Here is a 25,296-nt window from a genome sequence, read left to right on the forward strand (position 1 = left end):
ACATAAGGGCGCGTTCCCGCCACGAGAATATCAACGTTCATTTCATTCGCCGCCGATGGTGAGCGGGCGTAACAAGTTGTTAACGTGGGGCAGTAATATGTATGTACCCGGTGTCCCAGCGGTAGCGCCGCATCGGCGCGGATAACGCTCGTTTCGTCGGGGCTTTAACTGGCGTACGCGCGCGCGTACCGCCGCATCCGGCCTGTATGACCAATCAATGTAATTATCCTACCGGTCTTCTACCGGCGCGCGGTCGCTCCTGCCTTATTTTCGTCCGTTCGACGCATGTACTTAACGCGCAGAAACTATGATTCAAAAGGGGAATTGATAATGATAAATAAGACATAGCAAAAGAGGGAGAGAGAAAGATAAAGAGATAGTTTGAATCGAGAGGTAAGAGACACGTAATGTGGATCGTGCTCAGATTAATAGAATACAAAGATTAATCCTTTAAATAGGGTTGAGATAGGGTGCGATCTATAGTTTCGTCATTCAAAACATTTTATATTTTACTATAATTATTTAAAATCAGTAAATTTTATTATATTTTTTATTTATAAATAAACAGAAAAAGAAAATGTGTTATTTTGTTAACCTATTTTATTGATTAGAAAAAACGACTCAATCTGTACATAGGTATGTTCTAAAAGTCCACCTTGCTACTAGAGGGTTATTAATAAATACATGACACACGCATGGACTGACGAAATTGCTCAAGCCTATCTAGAAGCCCTGGCATTTTGCCAGAATAAGCTGATATATGTCGCGAGCGTTTTGAGAAAATTTTCTTGAAGCCTCTTGTATCGCAGTTAAATGTCCACGAGAGGAGTGTTTCGATCTGTATAATTGTGCAATACGGAAACGAAGATAACTGCTGAAAATAATGTAAGAAAAATTTTATCTAAGGGATATCGTAGAAATTGCAACACATATTTTTATATTATTTTTTGTTGGCTATAAGAGAATAATATTTAGTGTGTTTAAAAAATAGAATTAAAGAGGGAAAGTAGACTTTGTTATTACGATAAGTTATTTTAAAATATATTATCTTCATAACAGAACTGTTACACATTTTTTGTATTACTTCTCATTGTTAAGTACTGACAGAGAGAATAACATTCAGTGATATCTCGTTTAAAACGAAGAAAGAGCAAAAGTGGGCTTTGTTGTTACAGGAAACTATTCTAAAATATTATCTTTAAGTTCACGCTATCTTTTTGTGAAGAGTTTTTAGTGACTAACGCAGCCTCTTAAGATGGAGGCCAAACTTATCTCCTACCAGAAGATTCTTACTTACAAAGATACAGTATTATAGCGAACCTCTTCGAAGAGGAGGATAACTTCTTGAGTCCTAAAAATTCCTGCGACGAAGTTCCTCTGGTATCAATTTCCGTTGCAATCACGAACAGATCGGCGATTAAGCGACGATCGCATGCCTGAAAAAGCAGATTTTTCTTTTTCTTTTCATGAATACGACACATCGTAGTAATATCCGGATCGAGCGCGCGCGAACGCCTTCGAAGCGACTAGCTACCTTTGCGTTTAGACCCAAAGGCTCGTAAATACTCAGCCGGCCCACTCAGCGGGGCCTTGTTTGGGGTATCGGCTTCCAAAAGGGCTAAACACCTCGTTAAGTCCCACAAGCGAAGCTCGTCCGAGTCCGAGAATGGGCGGATCATTAAGAACGTACGTTTATAATTCAAAACATCGGCTCCTGGTCCCCGCTCCGATTGCACCGGAACCGGTTGTCAGAAACCCTCGAGAGATTTTCTAGTATCGGACTGATCTCGAGTGGAATATATGCAAAATTCTCTCAAGTTACGCGAATCTTTTAAGAGCAGGAAGAGATCATAGGGGTTAGTTAATTATAGTTAAATATTCAAAGAATATACTGGCTAAAAAGGATACATCCACAGAATTTTTTCATCGCAGAATAGAAAGGTGATTCAACTGGATAGAGGATATCAGAATTTTTTTCCTACGCTGAAGAGTATTTATGGCTAAAATTCGTCCAACGACACTGTCTGTCATCTCTCTAGATAAAACTGCCATATAGAAGAGACTCAGTCATTAAAACTTCATAAGAATTTTTTCCTTAAGAAATTTTTATACGTTTCCAGTTTGTATGACGTAACGTAACAAAAGCAAGCTATATACAGATGATCTCGATGGAACTATAATCGCGATGAAACAAACGTGGGCGAGCCGCGTACGTGATGTTTATTTCCATTTTACGCGAAGAGGAACGCAAAATGGTCCAGTCTACGACACGGCGTTACTCGCCAAGACGTGATTCACTCCGAGGAAGTGCCGGGAGTGCTGCCGACACGCGCGTGCACGTGTACCACGTCGGTGGTAATCCGGTAAATCAACAAGTGTCATGTGCCTCGAGCACGGACGCGCCAACCAACAGCGATGTTTAGATGTCCTATAAATATTGTTTCACCGATTGAAAACATCGTTATCTTAGTCCGCAGGCACGATCGAGTAAACACTCCTCTTACAGACGTTTCTCTAGATTTTTATATTTCAGTGTATAATAAATTGAGTGAAAACGCACGACGATTATTAAGATATATCTATAGATGCAGCGTTTCTTAAGCCCAGTTTTTCATTTTCTAGTTAACTTCTGATTAGAAGACTTCATCTGATATAATAAAAATTATATTTTTCTCGCTATGCTTAATTTCTAAATTGATCGTTTTGTAGTAACTTTTAAAGTTACCACATCTTACCTTTCATATATAAAATCAGTTTCATTTATATAATATTGAATGAAGCTGTATAACATTTACAACAGAATGCATATCAGTCGTTGAAAATCACAAACGATCGGCAAATGATATCTACAAATGACTCGAAAATCGCGCGAGAAAGTTCGTTTTCTCTCGCTACGTTTCAATCTAGCCCATACCCTCGCGAAGCGGCGTCCTTCGTAGATTCAATCGCGATAATCTTTACCTCCGGCGCGCGAGGATCGAGGCTCGCGCCGCTCTACCGCGCGACGGATCGCGCGAGTCGTCCTCGTGCTGGTCGCGCGTCGTGGCGTGTGCTCTCCTCTTCTCGCCTCTCGCCCGTGTTTCTCGGCGCGGGTTTGGCGCGTCGTGTCGTGCTAGGGCACCGCGTGCAGGTGTGTTCTCGGTGAGCGAAGTGTCCCCTCCCGTGCGCGCGCGCGAGCGCACGCTCGCGCTCTTTGCTCGCAAGGAGGGCCCCCCCTCCTCGGCCCGGCAGGCGTTAAGCGGCACAGAACCTGTGCAGGCCCCAACAGGCCCCCCGATCTGTGGGAACGCTCCGGCCCGCGAGCTTCCCACGATACGCCACGGCTGCTGCTGGCTGGCCGTGCACGCGGGCTGCAGGGTTCAGCACACCGTGCCCCTCGGACCCCTCCGTCACCCAGCTGTGGGGCTCAGGACGACGGCGGCACGGGTGGGGCATCACGCGGCATATAAATAACGGGTTGTACCCCACCAGCGGCTCAGAACCGTCACGAATACGTACGGACTCAGACGCACTCTCTCTCTCTCTCTCGGCACTCCGAGAACAGCGAGACAGTACTATTCGGATAAAGAGTAATATAAACGTCAAACGTTTTCAACTGTGCTTTCGATTTCGAACCGATTACGAGATACACGTTAACGAGACAGCACTGTGGATTCTTCTAGTAGAGCCTTGATCGGATCGTCGATCGGTGATTTGGTCCGAAACCAACGCAGGACATCCGCAAGAGAATCCACTCTCACTGGACTCAGTTATCCCTTGTTTTGTGACCAGTGACAATATAAAGTGTGATCATGTCACCGCACACGGGTTACACGCCGGTCAGCGGCATGGAGTACGAGGAACCAGTGTCGCGCACTTATCAGTACCGCAAGGTGATGAAGCCGATGTTGGAGCGCAAGCGACGTGCCCGCATCAATCGTTGCCTGGACGAGCTGAAGGACCTGATGGTCACCGCGCTGCAGGCTGAGGGTGAGAACGTGGCGAAGCTTGAAAAGGCAGACATTCTCGAGTTGACGGTGCGTCATCTTCACACGCTACGCGCCGCCAGGAGACTCACACTCACACCGGAGAATAGCTACGCCGACCGATTTCGCGATGGCTTCACCCAGTGTGCCCAGGAGGTATCAACCTTCCTGTCGACGCCGGTTGCTGCAGCGGTGCATCCCGCTGCGGGTGCTCAGCTCATGCGACACCTCGGTGGCTGTCTTCGACGATTGGAGGGTCCAGCTAACGCTAAGCATGCGCTGCCGACGGCAACCTCGGCGGCTGTGGCGAAGACGACTCAAGCGCCGACGAGCCAGACGAATGTGCCCCAGAACGTGTACACTCCTCCGCAGAGCCCTGTGAGTGTCGCGAGTTCGTCCGGTGAGTCTTCTGAGTCTTCCAACGCAGTCTGGAGACCCTGGTGATGAGGCAATCGAACGACGATGAACATCATCCTGAGATCTCCGGAGCAGACGAAGTGATCGAGACGGACAATCCAATGACGAAGGATCTTCCCGCTGAATGACGTCTCGCGAGGAGGAAAACGACAAATCGCTGTCTTCCAAAAGAAACTTTTGCGAAGCCTCATTGAAAATTCTTTGAGAACTTTTACTTCTTTACGCGGTTTACTTGGTCGCATGTACATAGGTGATTAAAGCTTTAAGTGACGTCTGTGATAGGGTTCCATTTTGTACCTGAGATGACTATTTTCTTGTAAAACATAGCGACTATTATATAGATGTTAACTTGTTATGTTTAAGAATCTTTTTCGACGTAATGCTGTCCGGCGTCTCCGTTGAGGCCGTCGGACAATATCATCATCATCATCATCAATAAACGTCTTGTTTCAATGATAAACGATATTAAATCATCACCCACACAATGTATTCCGCATCCTTCTCTTCTTTATATCTTCTTATAACGATAGAATCATAAGTATATGAAAAGGCTATATGATACAGCGAAAAACGCTATTTCATTCAAAGAGTACGCACACATTCTTGTTTATACGAGTAGAATTTAAAATGAATTATTGGATTTAAAAATTCATAAATTTATCATGTCGAAGTGTAATATATATACTTATTTGTGCAAATTATTATAGGTGTAAGCCAATTAAATGAAAACAAAAGAGAAAAGATCTATTACAAGTTTTTTATTGATTTAATAATAAATCAATGTTTACATTTAAGCTGATAATAGTGAAAAAGAGTCAATAAATATAAAAAGAGAAAAGTTGAGATTGACATTTATTTTGATTCATTAATTTAATTATTTATTAATTTAAAAAGCATTTTGTAGAATATGTTATACAAAAATAATTTGCATAATTTAACATAGTTATAGATTTTTCTCGATTTTCGATAATGGTTTTAATTAATCTTTTATTTTATTATTGAATTTTAAAAGTAACGGTCAACATTAGATATCGCAGGATATCACAAATCGTATTTTGTGATTGAGATATTTAATATATTTATGTAAAATATAATTTAATTTAACGAAGGAAAAAGAGTCAGTAAACATATTTCGAAATATAAAAAAAGGTGCTATTTACATTCTTTCACAATTATTATAAATGTTTATTAATTTGATCTAAAAGCATTCAGCATATACAAACATAATTTGTATAGTTCAATTAGTAACCGATTTTGCTTGATTTAAACGGATTTGATTAACCTTTTACTATATTTATAAATTTTGAAAATAACGATCAAGATTAGATATATATCGCAGATCGTATTTTCGCAATTACGAAATTAGTTGTTTGATCTATAGATAAAAAAGTTATCTTTTGGGATATCTTTTTATTTTATATAAAATAAATCGAGTATGTACGTATATATGATACATAATAAATATTCATGGGATGTAACTTTGGAATATTGGCATTAAATATATCTTGTTAACGCAAAGCTGTATTATAAAATTACTAAAGTCATAAATAGTGGAAGAGACGTAATTTATCATTAAAAGAAAAGGCGGAAAATGTGTTTCGTATTTCATTATATTTTCGTAATTCTTATGTCCATATCCAATTATAAAGATACGGTCTTGCCTGTTCTTGTGTCGCCAAAAAATCACGGAAGTTACGGTACAGGGGATGCAATAAGATTAAATCGCCTCAAATTGCACAGCACTGCAACGAAAACGCTACAGCAAGTCACCTTCGGCGCATGCAAAAGGCTGCAATGTTTGGCCGGCGACTTTAATCGCGCCATGCGACATTGCAAGAAATCGAAAACCGCCTGTCACCTGCCATAGCCGTCCGGGTACCATACCCGGAGGTGGCGAAACTGACACATGAATATTAATGCATCTTATGCGACTTAATACGAGAGCTTTCTTGCATCCCAGTCTTAAAACACGATTTAATCAATTTCCTTCATTCTCCACGGGCGTCAAAAACACAATGTCTGTTTCGTACACACACTCCACAGGAAGAGTAATCTTGCTCTCGCTTTTTTTTTTCCGGTTGACCCAAACCTCATGAAGTAATTATTTTCATTAGAAAACTCTATTTCTCTCCAATATTAATTAATGTAGTTTAAAACCGTTATAGGCTTCTTCTTCTAGTTTATTATTGTTTATCAATTACGGTCATAGAAATATTTAATATATTTGTTAATGTAGTTTAAATTGAATCAAATGGTTTGATTTGAAATCATGATTTAGAATTTAAAAGGAGGAATGATCTGCAGAAAAAATAAGTGAATGGATTGTCCCAAAAGTCATCGATCAATCGTGGCGATCGATGGGCGCAACGCTTTCACACTTTTTCGAGTCTTCCGTTCTGGTTGTATTTTTAAAGCGTCGCGTTAATTTGATTTTACGTAAGTGGGACACGAAAGAAAATTAACTCTTTCTTCTCCGCGAGTCCCCTGTCTTACTTTCCGATTAATGTACTACCGTGTTCCGGCGACCGCGCGATCGATAACGAGTATTTAATTGCCACACGGTGGCCGGTATATTTACTTAACATGCGTTTCGCGGCGGCGAATTAATTGACAGCTCTCGCTTTTTATATTTAACCGCCGCATACTCGCACATCTGCATCCTGATGTCTATCATCGCGCTTATACGTTTCACGGTCTCTGCAATATGCATATTCTTCTATACCTTTCCGCAAACTTATCATTAAAGGTGATGTGTCGTAACTTTAGCTTTATGATTGTTAATTGTGTGAGATAAGTTGACGCTTGGTGCAGAGAATTTACTATAGAATAAATATTTTTCTATCTTCGAGTTCGTGTGTTTCATCGTATCTTATGAACAGTGTCTTGTCAGAAAAATTTGAGAAATTTTCATATTGGAGACTTTTTTTCCGCATTGAAAGAAAAGACTAGTTCTTTAAATTGTTACAAATAGAAAGTTACAACTAATTTTAGAAACAAAAAGTTAATTCTCATGAATAAAAAGTAAGACGAGCGATGTTTCTATTATAGTAATATAAATTGCAGCAGTAATTGTTTTATTGCTTCCACAATACTGTTTCTTTAAAAATTTTGTACAACAAAATTTTATCGCTTCGCACGCGAACAGACGTGTCCCGACTTCTCATTCAAGCGCAATGTGTAACTGACAAGCGCACTACTCGCATGCGAATGATTGCAGTCGCAATTATTGAGATGTACAAGCCGCTCGTTAATTCACATGTTTAAATGTAACGAGACATAACATCGTGTCCAAATCATTAATAAAAAATTGTTTTTAACAGAATTAACTAAAACGTGTTATAAAAATTGAATAATCAAAAGAAATCGTTAGATAATTATTTTTTTATATCTTTATTTGTCTTTTAAATAATAATAAAATATATAAAAATAAGCAGAATAAACGATGCATCAAATTAAAATGGAATACACTAACGCAACACAAACGTCCTAATCATGTATGAAATATTGAAAATATGCTTAGAAAGTTGGGATAAACGTGGTTGCATAAGATTGTGAAATGCAAGTCGACGTTTGCCGGTAGTTCAAATTTCGACGATTTTTCAACTTATAAATTATCCGTAATGGTCTATCGAAACGTAAATTGTTGCTATGGTGTAAATACTTCTGTTATTTTTTCGCGGTATTTAACTTCACGATTTCGCAATTACACATCAGTAATTTTTTTTTAAGATCGGTTAAGAAGATATTATTACTTCCATGTTTTTGCGTGCGTTTCTCAAAATGTTTTCCCCACAAATACATTCCCATACATGTTACAAGGAAATGTTAATTCTCGTTATCAATGAAAGTATGAAGGGTATCCTTTTCTGAGAATCCATCATTACGATCTCTCGGCAATTGTAATAATCGCGAATTAATTGTTATGTTTCAGGTGTTTGTGGCCTTGTCGTCATAATGCTGACAGCTGTTGGCATTTGAATAGTACAGATTGGTATGTACCTTCCCTTTTACAAATCTCTCTTACGTTCGTGCACGTGCTATTTTCTAATACGTATAAAGATGCTTATGTCATGCATTGATGCGATCGCGAAGCGTCATTATTCGGTCTAGACGGATCGGTCTCACTCCGTGGCTGCTGTTATGCAGAAATTGCTCAGCGATGTAATTGCCAGTGCGATAATAACATTTTATAGCTTTATGTTTTGCAGCATTATATTTTGTGACCTTCAATTTTTATGATTCTCATCATATCATATATTGACGTTGTCTTACTATGCAACTTTTTTATTAAACGTTCGGAAGATCGATTAACGAATATAAATTCAACAAACTATTCTTTTTTTTTCTTTTTTTTTCAAGAAAAATATATTAAATTTACAAATAATTTTGTCAAATATACGTATAATAATTAAAAATACCCATTATATAATTCTCAAAAAAATATTACATGAAATTTCAAGTCAATATTTTTATCAAATACACAATGATAAAGAATATCCAAAGCATGTTTTGTAAGAATTTTTGAAAATTTTTGTGATTTTTTTCATAAAAATTGATGTAAGTAAGACTTATTTTTTATCAATTAAAAAAGTAGGTAAAAGTAACAGTTTTTGCTTTGTGGAGTTGTTTATATTAAGCATTTTACATTGTAGAGTTAAACGGGATTTAAGATAGAATACAGCGATAAGGTATTTTTCGGAGAGAAAATTTTCTGGCAAAAGTTTCGTTCAAGTTAACGTGGCTACTGGCGAAATTGAATTTTAATCGAGTTTTACACATTAATCTTGCTTCTGCAATAAGTAAGTCGATTTTATCTGCAGCTGCTTGTAACTAATAACTTGTGGTTACACATATATATGAATATATATCTTACAATATATTTATAATATATCTATATAAGTAGCGGCCACTACGATGCTGCTCAATCATGCCCCTAAGGTCTGAGGAAACTGGTCATACTTTATAATTGCGGTGAAAATTTCCAGAAAGTATCTCTTTATAACAACAATAATAACGATATGATCGGAATGTTTCGGTAATTAAGTCGACATATGTATACATGAAGCTCAGTCAATCATAGCAAATTGTAATTCTTAACAGGCCGTGACATGTTCGTCTCTAACAATTCCGCTTCTTGGAGATGTTCGGTAGCGGTATTCTGTACCGTATTAACGGTATTCATTGGTACCTTAATTGTTTAAAGAGGTCCACATTACGACAGCAGCGAATTAACATGATTTTACGATTACAAATTACGTAATTGCATTGATTCGTTGTTACCGTTATTTGAAACAAGATTGTTTAAAGAGTTAAAGAGATACCGATGTACAAATGTAAAGGATGTTGAATCACTCGAAGTGTCAGAGTTAAATTGCCGTCCGTCATGACGAATCCTTTGTTCCCCCTATGTGTTGCAGGTTATTCGAGATGGATGTAATCGTATATAATCAGCACGAAACTAGTAGTATTGCGAGCAGCACTGATGGCGCCGAGACTCAGTACGATGAGGAGAGCGTGCCTGATCTCGATATCGACGGGGATCTGCTATCGATCGATGGTGACAAACGGAATAAACTGCCCTTCCGCAGGAGCCTATTCGATAATGTGCCGCCTTACATCGCCTTTCAGTCTTTTGACAGCAAGACTAGTGCGACGCTGCCGTACGAAGTGACGAGACATCTTAAGTGGCATCTGACTACAGTAACACCGATATTAGTGCGCCGCACCGTTGTGAATTCCGGTTATCGGTTAATGAAAAAATGTCGGTATTGGTGCGGCACTTGGGGCAAGCACATGAAGTCCACCTCCTACAAGAGTTTGAAGGAGTCGCAGAAGGTCAATCACTTTCCCGGCACTTTCCAGATCGGCCGGAAGGATCGACTGTGGCGCAATCTTAGCCGGATGATGATGAAGTACGGCAAACGGGAATTCGGCTTCGTGCCGCACACCTACGTGCTACCTCAGGATATGCGTATGTTCCGCCAGGTGTGGGAGAAAAATGGCGACAAAGAGAAATGGATCATTAAACCGCCGGCGTCTGCCCGTGGCACCGGGATCCGTGTAGTCCACCGCTGGTCCCAAATACCAAAGAAACGCGCCGTCGTCGTGCAGCAGTATCTGTCGCGGCCAATGCTAATACGAGGCGCCAAGTTCGATCTGCGACTCTACGTGTTTATCACCAGCATTAATCCGCTTAAGGTTTACATATATCCAGATGGCCTTGTACGCTTCGCTTCCGTCAAGTACAACGACGATATTAACTACCTCAGCGATCGTTTCATGCATCTCACCAACTACAGCATCAACAAGACCAGCGCGACTTACACCAGTAACGACTCCGTGGATTCTAGCACCGGTCACAAGTGGACCCTGAAAACACTGTGGTCCTATCTCGAGCAAGAAAATGTAAATGTTGCCAAGATATGGAAGTCGATAAAGGATATAGTCGTCAAGACGATGATAGCTGGCGAATCTTCTATCAACACTCTAACGAGAGCCAATACAACTTCAAGGTAAGAAGATTTCTACGATTGTTAAATTTATTTTGTGATAAAATAAATTATTCTTTTTATTGTTATACGTTTAGTGCTAACATTTTTTAGATTTTTACTGTTGCAAAATTAAATAATAAAAAAATAAAATTTTAATATGTTGTAAATATTTTCTTTTAAAAGATTTTAAGGTAAAATGCTCGATTTCCTATGCTGAAATGTGATTGATTGTTCATGTAACTATTTTGCTTATGTATTCCACTGAATATCCTTCTGATGTGACATATTTTGTTAAATCCTAAGGTATTGTTGTTACGAACTTTTTGGCATCGATATTATTTTGGACGAAAACCGAAGACCGTGGTTACTCGAGGTGAATATATCGCCCTCTCTACAGTCTTCCTCGCCTCTCGACATCGCGGTCAAGGGGCCCCTCATTAGAAACCTCTTTAATATGGCCGGATACCAACTGCCCACATGCATACCGTCGGAGGAAGTGGAGAAACTAGCCCAAAGATATCGGTTAGATTCGGTGTGCCAAGATTACAAACTGCACCGAACTACCCTTAGCTACCAGGAACGTCATAAACAATCCTTATACGCAAATTTGAGAAATCGGGAGGATTATCTGGATGAAATAATCGATGATCTTACTCCTGATGATGTAAGACATTTGATTACATATGAAGACGAGTTAACACAGTTAGGAAATTTTGAAAAGATTTTTCCTACTATCGTCAGCCACCAATATTTGCAGTATTTTGATGTTCCGAGATACTACAATATGTTATTTGATGCATGGGAGGCCAAGTACGGTGATAATCGGGAGGAGGGAATCTCCCGATTGCAAAAGCTGTGTAAGACCAAGTATCACCTAGAACAAGTCTTTTAAATTAGTTATGCGCAACCTGCGATTTGTGGGCTGCATGAGCCCATTTGTGAATTTTTTGCGGTTTATCAACTCATAGCCAAAAATATTAAATCATGTTCTCTATTTTATTCAAACGAAATAAGCATTGTATAGTCCGCAAAATTTTATCCATTTCTGAAAATGGCCTTCTGAAAATGAACCCTAAAAAAGGTTGCGCATTACTGTTTTAGATAGTAATCTTTTTCTTTTCATACGTCATTTTACAACGATGGTACCGACATCAAAGAGACGCAGAGCTGCGACGTCATTCCCGTTATTGACGCCTTATCGTGTGGAATCCTTTTTGTTTCGCATGCTATGCGCGCTTTGTTGTATACGGGTAAACGTACCATTTCCATGTCCGTTGGTTCACCAAGGACCAAATTCATTATGTGCCTTTTCCCACGGTTGTGCGAATTTACTTTATTGTAATAAAATTTGTCTTTAATAAACGATTTTTCACTAATTAGACGCGGGATTATTAAAACCGCATTACTAGCCATTCCTCTCTTGCGAATTAATAATCCTTCGTCCTCTTTCTCCCGTTTAAAAACAGATTTCTCAAACAAAAATTGTTTGGCTAGAATGTAATAAATTTGCAATTATTTTAGAGATACAAATTTATTTTTATTTTATTATCAAAAAAGAAAATTATTGTACAAAATTACATTCAAGCAATCATAAATTAGAAATTTATTTTGAATTACAACTCTTGTTGCGAATATTTTTAGTTTTAACTTAATAATTTTATAAACAGGCTTTACAGGTGAAGATTCAAAATCAAGCGTGTATAGAGGTAAGCGAAGAAATTACGTTATTTGTTTATTTTTGTTTTAATACGATATCTATATTTTGTAAAAGATTGTTAAAGATACTCGTAAAAACTTTAAGACCCACACAAAATTTATCATTCATGAATTTAATAAAATACTGACGCCGTGAATTTATTTCTTCGGTCAGTTTAATTTCTTTAACGAAATCAATGTATATGGTATGAAAAGCTCAGTATTGATAAAAAACTTGTCTTAAATTCAACGAGAAGAAACAAATAAGCATGAGAGCCCTAAAGAAGGGGGACATTTCGCACGGAATACCTACCACGGTGAATTGTTGACAAGTCATCGTACCGAGAACGACGAGATGTTCGCCTGAATGTTGAACGCCTAATAGCGACTCTTACGAGGGTTGTTCGGCCGTGGCGATAATAAAAACTCAAAGCCGCCGATGAGTTTTTGTTGTGTAGCGACCGTACGTAATTTTCAGTAACAAGAGCAAAGTTGCCCGACACCTGCTCTGGTGACACAGAGAAATGACATGACCTCTCGCTATCTCTTCTCCTTAATTTATCCAAATTCACAAAATTTTAATTAACAAATAAACATAGACATTGTCTAAAAATCTTTTTTTAATTCTTAAAATAAGAAAAAAGATAAAAAGTAAGTTTAACCGAGATTAAAGTTAATTTATATTGATAAAATTAATTTAAAAAATTCATTAATAATGTTGACTTCTATCAATTTAGATTAATTTAAATCTCGATTTAATTAATCTTTTTTAATTTTTACAACTAGAAAAAGATATAAAGAGTAAATTAAATTGAGATTAAAATTAATTTTATCAATATAAATTAATAGTAATTTTGATTCGATTGATTTTTTATCTTTTTCTAATTCTAAGAATTATAGAATGAACAAATTAAATCGAAGTTAAAGTTAATCTACATTGGTAAAATTAAATATTATTAATAATATTAATTGAATATTATTAATAAATTTGTAACATTTTTTTAAAGTATGTACATACGTTTGGAGCTTACAGCTGTACGCGGAGTCGTTAGTTACAAACAGCCAGATATAACAGTGAGACGAACCGTCCAAGATCTACGCGGTTTCACGGCTGTAACCACGCCGGGTTTAATAAATCCGTACTGACAATTTAATGTCTCTATTGTGACCGCGACAGTCGGCGGTTCCAACAACTGCGCTTGATTAGGTTAATACGAAAGGGGACCAGATTTCTTCGCTTCCGCCCTTTAAATTCAATTACTGGTCGGGTACTCCGTCACTTAAAATATCATATATCAGTTTTGTCCGGAGGAAGTATGATCCGTGATAGAGTGACCAAACCAATTGTCTTCAGAAACGAAGACAAGACAGAAGTTTGATTCGCTCAAATCTTCCGTCTTGCTAAAGGATAATTATACCAGTACTTACATCGCGAAGATGATTAATGTTTTGAAATAATATTAACCTTCGACATTTTTTATACATGAATGCAACAGAAATATTTTTTATATATTGTAAGATAGAACATGTAAACTGGTGGTCTACGTCAAATATAAATTATTTTATAAATATTCGAAGAAAATAACAACGTATACTGGCGTTACTTTCATCAAATTCATTTCCTATCTTTTTTCTTTGAAAAAAAATTATAAGATCAACGCTCTCTAATAATGATTGATAATAAATATAATAATTATCTTTTGAACGATTTGAGAGACTCTTGAGCTCCAGATTTCGGAGGCGAAATTATTCGAGGACGATTTACATGGTGCACCGGTCAGGGGACACCCTACTATCGTTTGGAGACAATGGGCTCCGCTCGGTGCCACGACGGTCAACGAATTGATATCGTTATTGTAACGACATAATAGACGTATTTTCTTATTGAGATTGTAGCCCCGCATATGTGTGTGACGTGCGCGCCAAGCCAGCCGGACCCGTCTTTATGAATGTATTCATTCATGCGAGTGGCCGCGTGTGCGTTATGTAACCAACACAACGCAGATAGCACGTAAGGCTAAGGACCCCGTTTCTTCTATGTGAGGACAGATCTCAAGGAGACCCCCGCCGTTGGGAATACGGGACAGGTAGTTACGCACGTTTTTACATCGCCATCCATTAACGAGGTTAAAACTCTTTGTCTACCTTGCGTCCGACTTTTCGTCCGAGGCTCTATCCGACCCAGAAAAAGCGCGAACTATATCCGGAATAATGATTTTACATCAGTTCCAAGAATTGTGCTTGAAGCACTTTGGTCCATTTCGGATGATCAAATCGAAATTATAAAATCGTCTTAATTGAGTCATTAAATCGCACACACATACGTATATATACGCACGAATTGCGCTTTGTCATTTGATTAAATTGATACGGCGGTTGAATTCCTAATCAAAAGTTATTTCGTGGAAACGTGGTTCAGAATTTAGTTCGTTCGCTCCAGCGACCAAATTATATGTGAGTTAAAATATATGCCATCGTTCTATAGCAGTCTATACTTATTCAAAGGAAATGTAATAGCAGCAACTGTAAAAGCGATATGCAAGTTTATATATTGAATTAATGTACCTAGTTGAATGTACTTATAATATATTACAATAACTATAAAATAGTTTAATCAACTATTTATTTAATTCTACATCTTGTACAGTTGTCTTTACAGTTCTTTTTGCTGCCACTGTAAGTCATTTTCTCTGAACGTACTACAATAAAAAAATATATTTTCATGTCTTTTATTATTCTATATCAGTGTTTTTTTTTTTTTTTTTATTAAGAATGGAAAAAAACATGAAAATTTGCGAATATTCGGATTCTAAAAGCGACGTGAAGTAATTTGCAACCATCAATGAATAGTGATTTCAATTCTTTCCATGCCGATTAGATGTTCGATCCTTGTTCGTGAACTCCGCGCGTGACGATGTGAAGCGCGATTACAATATGTCCTCCGCACGTGTGCATAATTAGTGTGTCATTTATCATGACCGTTGGCTCGACTATAGAGGTAGTCTCGTACGATCATCCAAGGCCGTTCTCGGTCCACGAGCCATTCTAATATCACTTTACTACACAAGCGTATATAGTTTCGACATTACCGTGTATTTAACTGCGGCACGTGTTACATTCCAGTGTTACGCAATTATTCACGGAATCATGTCTCGCGTAATTGTGTTTTTCTATCCACATTCTTTTAATCCTTTGGAGCTGACAGTAAATCTATTGGACCTACTCAAATATAAATCTTTATTAAAAATTTCAAATAATTCAAATTTTTTTTATGTCATTATATCTGCGAATTTGGATTATTCTTATTAAATATACTTATATTCATTTTTTTTTTTACACAAGTTGTCGTTTTGATTGCTTGAAATTAATTAGTACCTCTTAATTGATATAAATTAAACGAGTCTTATAGATCCAGCATCAGTAATTGTATTATGAGCTTTGTATAATAAGTCATTACCGGAGCTTTAAGTCTTAAGCCATACGAAACTGATCAATCATATTCAATTATTCTCCTCACGTTCAACTGTGATTGGTCGATTTCTTACGTCTAAAACTTAAGTTTAGACAAAGACTCATTGTAGAAAACCTATTATAGATTTTGGCATTAGATCTGGAAGATAAAACGGCCCCTAGATGATCAATATTATTGGTTGTCTCCAAATTGTTTATTTTAAATCGTCTAAAGGAGACATTGATAATATTATACAAAATCATTGTACGTAATATTGAGCATCTACTTAGAGGCTGCTTTAAAACGTCCGAACGTGTAGACGTATTTATAAGGAGCTTATTTGGCTGTTTTTTTTTTATCTTAAATATTTTTAAGAAAATTTTCAATGATATATTTCATATTTATATTTACGCCAGAGATGTCTGAAAATAAGACACGAAAGGCGAGATTATCTATTATATATTGTTTATTGTTATTTGTGCGCGTATCAATCGCGGATTAACGGCGATTCGTCTTCCACCACTTCTGCACGAGCGAAACTCGCTTGTGCGCTCGAGGAACGTACTCGACCCTGGATAACGACTTAATAAACCGGCAGCCGCCACTGGGGTACGAGCAGGGGGTACGGGAGGGGAACGGCCGCGGTGCGGGCGGATGCGAGCACGTGGAGCGGCGCGGGGGCATCGCGGTAGTCAGGTGCGTCGCGTGCCCCCCACCTCCGTCACGTAGCTAACTCGTGCTTTGTTTTGAGAAGGCTTAAGAGTGCCCGTTCCCACGCTTCCGCGCGCGTTCTCCTCCCGTGCCTCGTGTCAAAATTCGTATTCGAGATACGGCGGTCTCCCGATTATCTCTCCCGTTCGTCCATCCGTTTGAAATTTCGATCGCAGCCGAGGATTTATTCCTTCACGATGCAGTCACGCGTGAAGACTAGAATCTTGTAGATTGTATCTGCAACGATTAGAAATCGTTATAGTATCGCATTGTATATTCGGAGAAAAAAAACAATGCACACATATAAAAAAATACAGTAGTAAGAACTATGCAAGTGATTAGTATACAAATTTTATTTTATGTAAAATTTATGTACTTAATTGAATAAATTATTTTATAATTGCAATAATTATAACTGTAAAGTAACTAAAATAATTTATTTCACTTTGTGCTTTTAATAATTCTACAATACTTGTATAGCTGCTATTGTTTTTTTCCTTTAACAAATAAATTAGCAACGAAAAGGGTACGCGAAATGTTTTTTTTTTTGTTTTGATTTACAAGTCTATTGACATGTATATAATTACGCGGTTTTAAATTGCATGTAATATTTGTGACGTTAATTTTGCTCAATTTGTTTTAATAAGCCTAGAAATTACGGAATTATCCAGATTGTGAGTATCTGCAACGGCCTGCGACGTCATGGTCGCTCCAAGCAATAATGCGAGATGTAGATTTTGCGCGCACGCCGCGCTCGTGCGACGCGGCACGCTCTCCTTCGGCGCGATGCCGGTGCGCTCGGTACATACAGATAGGACTATTGTTTCAGCATTACAATAATCTCGGTCATGACTCCTTCTTCGTTGCTTTCCGCCTCTCTCTCTCTCTCTCTCTCTCTCTCTCTCTCTCTCTCTCTCTCTTCTTCTTCTCTCCGTCTCTCTCTCTTTCTCCTCTCGTTGGCGCGTGACAGAGTCGTTCCTCCGGTTTTCTCGCTCTTGCGAGCTGACGTGCACGCGTGATTACGAGGCTACGCATAGGCCGGACGCTCCCTCGAATCACGATGGACTTCCCACATACTTTCACGCCGCGCGCGTACGCTCGTAAACCGCTGCCTCCTTTTCCCAAGCCAGCCGACGAATATTGTCACGCAGCCCATTCCCATACACGGATAAGCCGCGCGTGCACGAAGCGTGCGTCGACGATTTCACCGTTTCAACAGGATAAACGAGTGCAATAAAAATGTTTCCTACTTGACGGCTGCTTCAATTCTATTTACAAATTCCTATTTTTATTTTGGAACGAATTTCTCATAATCTCTCTCTTAATTGTAACAAGTCTCTTTTGTTTGGAAAAAAGTAATGATTACTGAAGATATTACGGATATTATATTAAAAACTACATGAAGAGATCGATTTTTCTGGGGTATTTAAAAATTTATGTAAATCTGAGATAATTTTACTGAATAATCAAAATAATTATATAAAATATTTAAGCGTAATGAATAATGCTCAAAAAGTTTTAACAACCAGCATGATTAGCTTTTTAAATTTTTTAATTATACTTTAGCAAAACCATTCTTTTCACAGAATAAAACTTATGCGCTATGGTTATAATTAAAATTGTAATACAATGTTAATATATATGTAAGTGTTATATATATACATATATATAAATCGCGGATATATATATGTATATATATATTTCAATTCAAAGCGATCTATGAAAAGAGAGCTAAACTTAATCAAATTTTAGAAATTCTCTAGGACAACGTATGAAAGCATGGGTCGTCACTGTAATTTGGATCCTCTCGCCACACAAGTGGGGGAACTTCTCCCCAGAACTGGGGGTACCGTGATATTAGAGCGTACCGGCACGCAGCGCGCGCGTGTATACGCGTGCACACACGCCGCGGTGATGCCTAGAGGATTCCTACGGTTTTTCGTTCGGTTCCCACGGCCGGGGTGCGTCAGGTGGCTAGCGCGGGGTGCGCGCAACACCCCCCTTTCTTCACCCCACGACATAGATGTAAACCCGCGGCCAAGAAATCCTCAGGAAGGCTCCGCCCCTGCCACCATTTTCGGCATGCATGCTACACGCGTGTATTCGTGGAGGAATGCCACCCCGAACCCTATTCGCCTCGCCCTCTGCTATTCTTCGTTATTCGTGAAAACGACGCCTCGTCGTTGACCCGCGACGATGCACCGCAATTGATGGAGCGATCGATGAATTGCGGCATTGTTGTGTCACATGAAAAGCACCTAGACCCTCGGATAAATCGTTTTTCATCATTTAATATCTTTATTTAATTTTTAATTGTGCTTTTTAGATTTTTTATTGTATAAAATACATTTTTAAATGTCATAAGTTCTTTTATCAAAAGATTTTGAGAGTGACAGTCTACAACATTTTTTTCTACGTGATTCAAAATGTAGTTAAAGACATATAAATATGAAAAATATATTTTTTAAATACTAATATTCGACAAATTTATCCAGCACTAGAACTTCTTGTGCGGGTGTCGTGTCGTCCAATTGCGAGTGTATTTTTTTTTCGAGCAGACATTTCTGCATTCGCAGACACGTTTTTGCCAGACGGATTGAGCCGACGCGGGGGAGCCGTTCCCACGAGAGTTCAGAAAATAACTGGCAAAGAAATCGTGGAACCGGGTCGTTTTATTCCAAATGTTTCGTCTTCAGCAGCCTTTCCTGACGTCACTGACCCAATTTCGTGCACGCCAACGGCACCTTCGTGTTCGTGAATCCTGTTAAGTCCCGACAGCCGATATTTGCGCTGAGTGCGAATATCTCTCTTTATGTTCCTCATGTTATAAGTTTTTACGGAAATAATGGACGATAATCGCGCGGTTGTTACTCGCACGGATGTTACTTGCACGGATGTTTTATGTACCTTTTCTAACATATAGATAAATCCATTGATATTTATATAAGTCTGTCGAATTAATTACTTCTAAATAACAGCGAAGATCCTCAAGTAAGAGATACATATCGTTTGGACAGTAAAATTTAAAATTTTATTAGTCCGTTATTATTTAGGATGATATTCAATATCTTAAGGCTTATACGGAACAAATGAGATTGTGTTGATGTATTTATGAAAATTTAGCTAGATACAGATCTGAAAATAATTTTGTTGGACCATTAAAATAATTATGTAGAAATGTCAAGCATGATGAGCAATCCTGCCGAAAAGTTGACATTCTAGCAATCAATTTGAATGTCCTGCATAATTATTTTGATGGTTCAACAAAATGATTTTTAGATCTGTATCTAGTTAAATGTTTAGATTCTTCAGCAAAATCATTTCTTCTATGCATGACACACAAAAAAATAGAAGGCAATAAGACATACATAAGGGCTGCCGCACACACTTTCCATAACAGTAATCATAAGATGTAAGAATTAGCGAATCACAGTCACAATTGTAAAAAATGTAAAGTCATTCTTTTTAAAATTTTAGCTCTGATTGGCTAATTTTTACGGTAGGTCTTATAGTTACGATTGCGAAAGTACGGTGGCCTCACGTAAATTATCTAATTACAATAAAAAAACATAAGACAATAACATAAGTAGTATTGTAATAAATAAAAAAATGTTGATTTGTTTATATATTTTTACATTTTTCTATGTATGTCACTGGTCTAATCCTTTCTCGACAATATAAAATTTTTTGTCTTTAAATTGTACAAAAATCTGAAAAAATTCTTGTATATTAATTAAAGTTGTAACAATGAGATTTTACTATCATAGATACTGGATTGTATTTTACTTTTTTTTTACAGAGATTTACATTTATATATATATTTTATTTAAAAAAATTTTCTACCAGAGAGAAAATTCACCATCAAAATATCGACTGTACCTTCAAAATCCCACTTAGCCAACGGAGGATTAAGATAGACTGAAGATATATATAGATATATAAGATAGAAGAGATGTGCGTGGATATACTTATTCTATTTTATATTCAACCTTTAGTCCGTCATATTTAGAACGATGTCTAGTCTTTTACTTGAAGATCTTTAAGCCATCCACGTGGCACCGAAATGCGAACTATCCATTATGCACTTCGGCTGACGATTTTGGCAGTTTTTTCGACGAAGTATGTAAAAGAACGACCGTTGTTGTTCGCGATTACATCGAAATCGGCTGTGTCTCTACAAGGTACGCCATTGTCGCGGTAAAGAAAAGGAAATAGTTGGATCGGATCGGCACGGGATTCTTCCCACGTCGTCATCGTCGCCAACGTCGTCATTGAAACGTGCTGAAAGCGTGCTGCTCGCGTGGCCGTTACACGAGGGCGACAAAGAAAAGAGAGGGATAAGAGCTCGGGCCCCGTAATACGTCGCGGGCCCGACGATCTTTCTCACGGGCCAGGCAGAGGGAGGGCGTCAGGTGCACGCAGGACCTCCTTCAGGAAATACAACGGTTCCTTACAAGGATTCGCGACTTCTGCCTTCCCACGCTCCTCCAGTTGTAACGACCAGATTCGAGTCTCTTCCTCCCCGCCTTCTTTCCGTCCTCCTCTACACCCTCGTCCGTTTTTTTCCCTTTTTTTTTTGCGCGCGTGACGAACGGTTTCGGATCCGTTCGAGGTCCGGGCGCGCCGGAATGACCGCCCCGATAAGTGTACGTCTGTATGTAAATAATTGCAGGGTGAAGGCACTTGGCCGTGTTAAAGGCATTTCTGTGCCGGGCAAAAAGTCCCGGTCGCGAAAGGACGAAGTGCGTGACGGAGCTGTCTTTCGCTCGCGGTCGCAGCTATCGGTCGCGCACCATTTGCTCTTAATTAGCGGATTTTTCTTTTATTTGCGGGTCTGCACGACGTTTTGCGGCATGCACGCGCGCAAGCGCAAGCCGTGAATTTACATGCAACAGGAGAAAAACAAACCGAAGAGAGGAGCGAGTGTGTTGTTCCGCGAACGAAAAAGCGAATAATTAAAAATTTCTCCCTGCCTGACTTAGAAAAAGCGCGAATGCGGTCGTTCGCCCGTGTCGATCGATCGATCCGTCGCTCGTTCCTGGAACAAATCACACGGCGTTAAGATCACAAAAACGCGGATCGATTCGGTCGAGGGAGCGCTCGGCGATGTACGGGCTCGTGGCACTTTATTTGCGTTCTACTCTCACTACTAAAGCGAGATCGTTCCAGTCTGGCGGTCGTCACAGAACCAAGATTCTCGAAGAAACCCCCGGGGATGTTCAGGATCTGAATCGTGTCTCTTTCATTGTGATCCATGGGAAAAATCCTACAGAGACAGAGCCGCGCTTCTCTGGCGACTTCACTTCGATCATTCGATCCAGGAGTAATGCTGATTCTATAATGAGTCGGTAGTCAATAATCCTAAGTCTTCTTGGTGAAGTTGGCCATCAGCCAATTTGTATGACTAAGATTTTTAGAGATTAAGATTAATTATCGATCTTTTTAAGACTAACCAAATTTGACTTTATTTCTTCCCATTAGTCGAGCTAAATTAGACTCGCTGTATAATTAACAATTTGTATATATAGATGCGAAAAATCATAGTCACCTATTTAGGTTAAGACTGGTTAAAAGTTAAGATTTCTGACTATCGACTCATTGTAGAATCAACTTTAGAATCACTACATGCGGGCACGCATTTAGGTACTAGGCTACGAAAATATAAAGTTACAAGAGTTTGAGAATCTACCAAATTTTGAATTCTTCAAGGTGTTTAACTAATGACTCGATAAACATTTGTTCCACCTGTCGCGTTATCCATGACTGACATGTTTGCGTAAACAATTTTTAAGTCTTATGTAACTTTTGACAAATCTGAAGAAAGAGATGGATTGTTTGACACGAAGATTTTGGTGGTCCTGAAAACAATTTGACGAGGAGAGTCTGAACAAATTATTGCTATATTTACGTAACATTTTTATTAACAATAACAAATTTGTATAGAATTCTCTAACAAACGTAATAAGAAAAATTACAAATGTAATAAGAAAATACTAACACAAAACTGCTTCAAAAATTGAAATTATACTCTCTGTTATCACATTGACTAGGACCACACTAAGGGGTCCGAATTGACATATGTAAAATTGAATATTCAAAAGCTTGTCTTTACTTATCTCAGCTTTTAGCGCATGGTAGATTGGACCTCCTAATGATTACTGAAGACATGCTTGTAGCGTTCATTTATTTTGCTCACAAAATATCTATACATATAAAAAGAACGATTTCTTATTAAAATACTTGAAAATTTAGCTCGATACAGGTCTGAAAATTATTTTGTTAGACTATCAAAATGTTTGACGACAAAATAATTAGACAATCAAACTAATAAACAAAATTGTAAAATGTGATATATCAGCATTCAGCTTGAGCATGCTTCATAATTATTTTGATGGTTCAATACAATTATTTTTAGATTTGTGACTATAACTAAATTTTTAGATACTTGAGCAAAACCGCTATCTCCATAGAGCATTCTACAATTAAAAGCATTTTGATGTATCTGCAGATGGATTTAACCTTAAATTAAATTAAATTCTTATATTAAATTGTTTGATCGAACTATCGCGTATCTCCGCAAGAGTTTTCATGCAATTTAAGGGGCGTAATTTTACAACGTACCGTAATTGCTTAATGAGGCAAGCAGTTAAGTACGTCGTTCAATCGATTGCCGATCGTATATGAAAATTATATAGCGCATATTGCCGAATTTCTGCAATACGCCATTTCGTTTATTTGCATAAAGCCCTCGATCCCGCCTTCCCAAAATCGTCGGTTAGTTGGTAAAATGCATGAACAGTGCACGATAGGCACGAGCAAAATTCCACGTTCCGCCCGAGACGCGAACCGTGCATTATCGGAGTCTCTTTTTTTCTCTCTCTTCCTTTTCCTCTTTTTTCGAAAAGCAGGAAGTGCTGGCGGCCGTAATCTTCTGCATTATAAAGATCGTGAGAGCCGATCCAAGGTGACGGACGAGCAGCCGTAATCGGAAAGAGATCTCGAGCGTACACCGACAACCGCGCGACCACGTGTCAGTCACGCCGCTCGCGCTCGTGCAAGGTGGGGAAACAGGTTTCCCGGACAGAGAGTCCACGTGTGTGAAGCGGGTGGAATTTCTGAATTTCGTATCTCATCCTTCATCTATCCTCGCGAGCGAGCAAGGAGAAACGCTTTTAATCGACGCTTGTAATGAGTGCGGCGAAAGATCAGTCGCTCTTCGTAGATTACAGCTCGAGAATTATAGTCTGTACGCGAGACGATCGAGCGATGGTGAGAGACGCGACGGCTAATTTAGAAAATTAATTAGCGAAATGATAGGTTGCTGAAATCGATAATACATTTTCTATACGTATTAAATGAAAGCCGATCGCTGTGTTATACCGATCTTAATAATTTTGCAGCGTGATTACGTCAAGCTGGCGAAAAGAAAAGACGGAAAATTTAGTCTACATTCCATGTACTCCAACACATAAAAGTCAACAAAAAATTAAAATCGCTTTATTTTGATTAACATCAGTTAACAGTCAAATTTTGTAACCAACAATTATTATGATTTCCATGATGTCATAGTAAAGTCATTTTAATTTTCCCTTGACTCGATGTGTTCCAATGTGTTCCCTGGGATGTACATAATATCGGAAAAATCGCCGTCCACGCGTCGGCCACGCTTCAGGTGTGTCCTGGTACGACACGATCGTTAGCGGTCGCTTCGAATAGTCGGTTACACGCGGATCAACCCCGGACGATGCCAGGCCCTTACGGATCGTGCGTCTCGTGGGAACGGAACGGCCGTCAGCGCTGGAGCGTTTCAGGAAGCTCTTCGTGTTCCGCTCCCGCGAACACCGTGAAGAAGAGAGCGGGGCTTCCTTTAACGACGGCGTTCCGTGCCCGTCGTCTCGGCGACTCCTCCTTACGCTCTGAATCGCTTCGACGACGCCCACGCTCCAATCGGCATCCTCATCGTCCGGGAAAATGGGGACTCGTCGCGCGCGGAGAATTCTTGCGGCAACGGCGGACAGGGGCGAGTAGTGGGCCCCGTAATTACGCGGTACGTGATTCTACTTGATTAAAAGTCCCGATCAGTACGTGCACCTCTTTATTTCAATCGGTAATAATATATTAAAATTAAAATAATAAGATATTTGTTTTACACTTTACAGGGATAAATTCAATACAAAATAAAAATGCTGCAGATCTGAGCTCTTTATCTGCATGTTCCACATTAAATTTGTTATCAAGTACACCTTTACCACTTACGAATTATATGTGTTTAATCGCTTTATATTATTTTAATCACGGTGAATCATTTTCATCCAGAAATGTTTCTCAATGCAATTTATTAATACATGGATATATAATCCGTAAATTGTGTAGCTTCTTTGAACAAAATACCCATAAAAATCTCACACAAAAATTGATTTATTAATTATACTTTATTTTTCTATTACCGTTATTCTACAGTCAAATTATTAGTATTTTCACGATGACATCTAATAACACAAAAAAATGTTTTTGCAAAATAAAACAGAAAAAGGTACAAACAAGATTCATTGTGAAGATGTTTCGT

General features: G+C 38.6%; 2 protein-coding genes across 2 annotated transcripts in view; both read left to right on the forward strand.

The window, feature by feature from the left end:
* Positions 1-12,185, forward strand: part of LOC108772887 (tubulin polyglutamylase TTLL4) — a 101,791-nt gene extending 89,606 nt beyond the window's left edge. Inside the window, exons 2-4 of the mRNA XM_018538533.1 lie at positions 8,314-8,373; positions 9,800-10,894; positions 11,177-12,185. Of these exons, the coding sequence (XP_018394035.1) occupies positions 9,810-10,894; positions 11,177-11,765 (1,674 nt within the window). The 5' untranslated portion in view covers positions 8,314-8,373; positions 9,800-9,809 and the 3' untranslated portion in view covers positions 11,766-12,185. The remainder of the gene's footprint in view (positions 1-8,313; positions 8,374-9,799; positions 10,895-11,176) is intronic.
* LOC108772889 (enhancer of split mbeta protein) lies at positions 3,363-4,753 on the forward strand. The gene has a single exon (XM_018538535.1). It carries the CDS (start codon positions 3,792-3,794, stop codon positions 4,407-4,409), a length of 618 nt encoding a protein of 205 aa, XP_018394037.1. The 5' UTR covers positions 3,363-3,791; the 3' UTR covers positions 4,410-4,753.
* Positions 12,186-25,296: the final 13,111 nt, after the last annotated feature.

The sequence above is a fragment of the Cyphomyrmex costatus genome, unplaced genomic scaffold (assembly GCF_001594065.2).
Source record: "Cyphomyrmex costatus isolate MS0001 unplaced genomic scaffold, Ccosl1.0 scaffold193, whole genome shotgun sequence".
In the NCBI taxonomy this organism is placed as follows: domain Eukaryota; kingdom Metazoa; phylum Arthropoda; class Insecta; order Hymenoptera; family Formicidae; genus Cyphomyrmex; species Cyphomyrmex costatus.

Excerpts from the sequence above, each read along its gene's own strand:
- LOC108772889 (XM_018538535.1), top strand. The coding sequence starts at position 3,792 with ATGTCACCGCACACGGGTTACACGCCGGTCAGCGGCATGGAGTACGAG.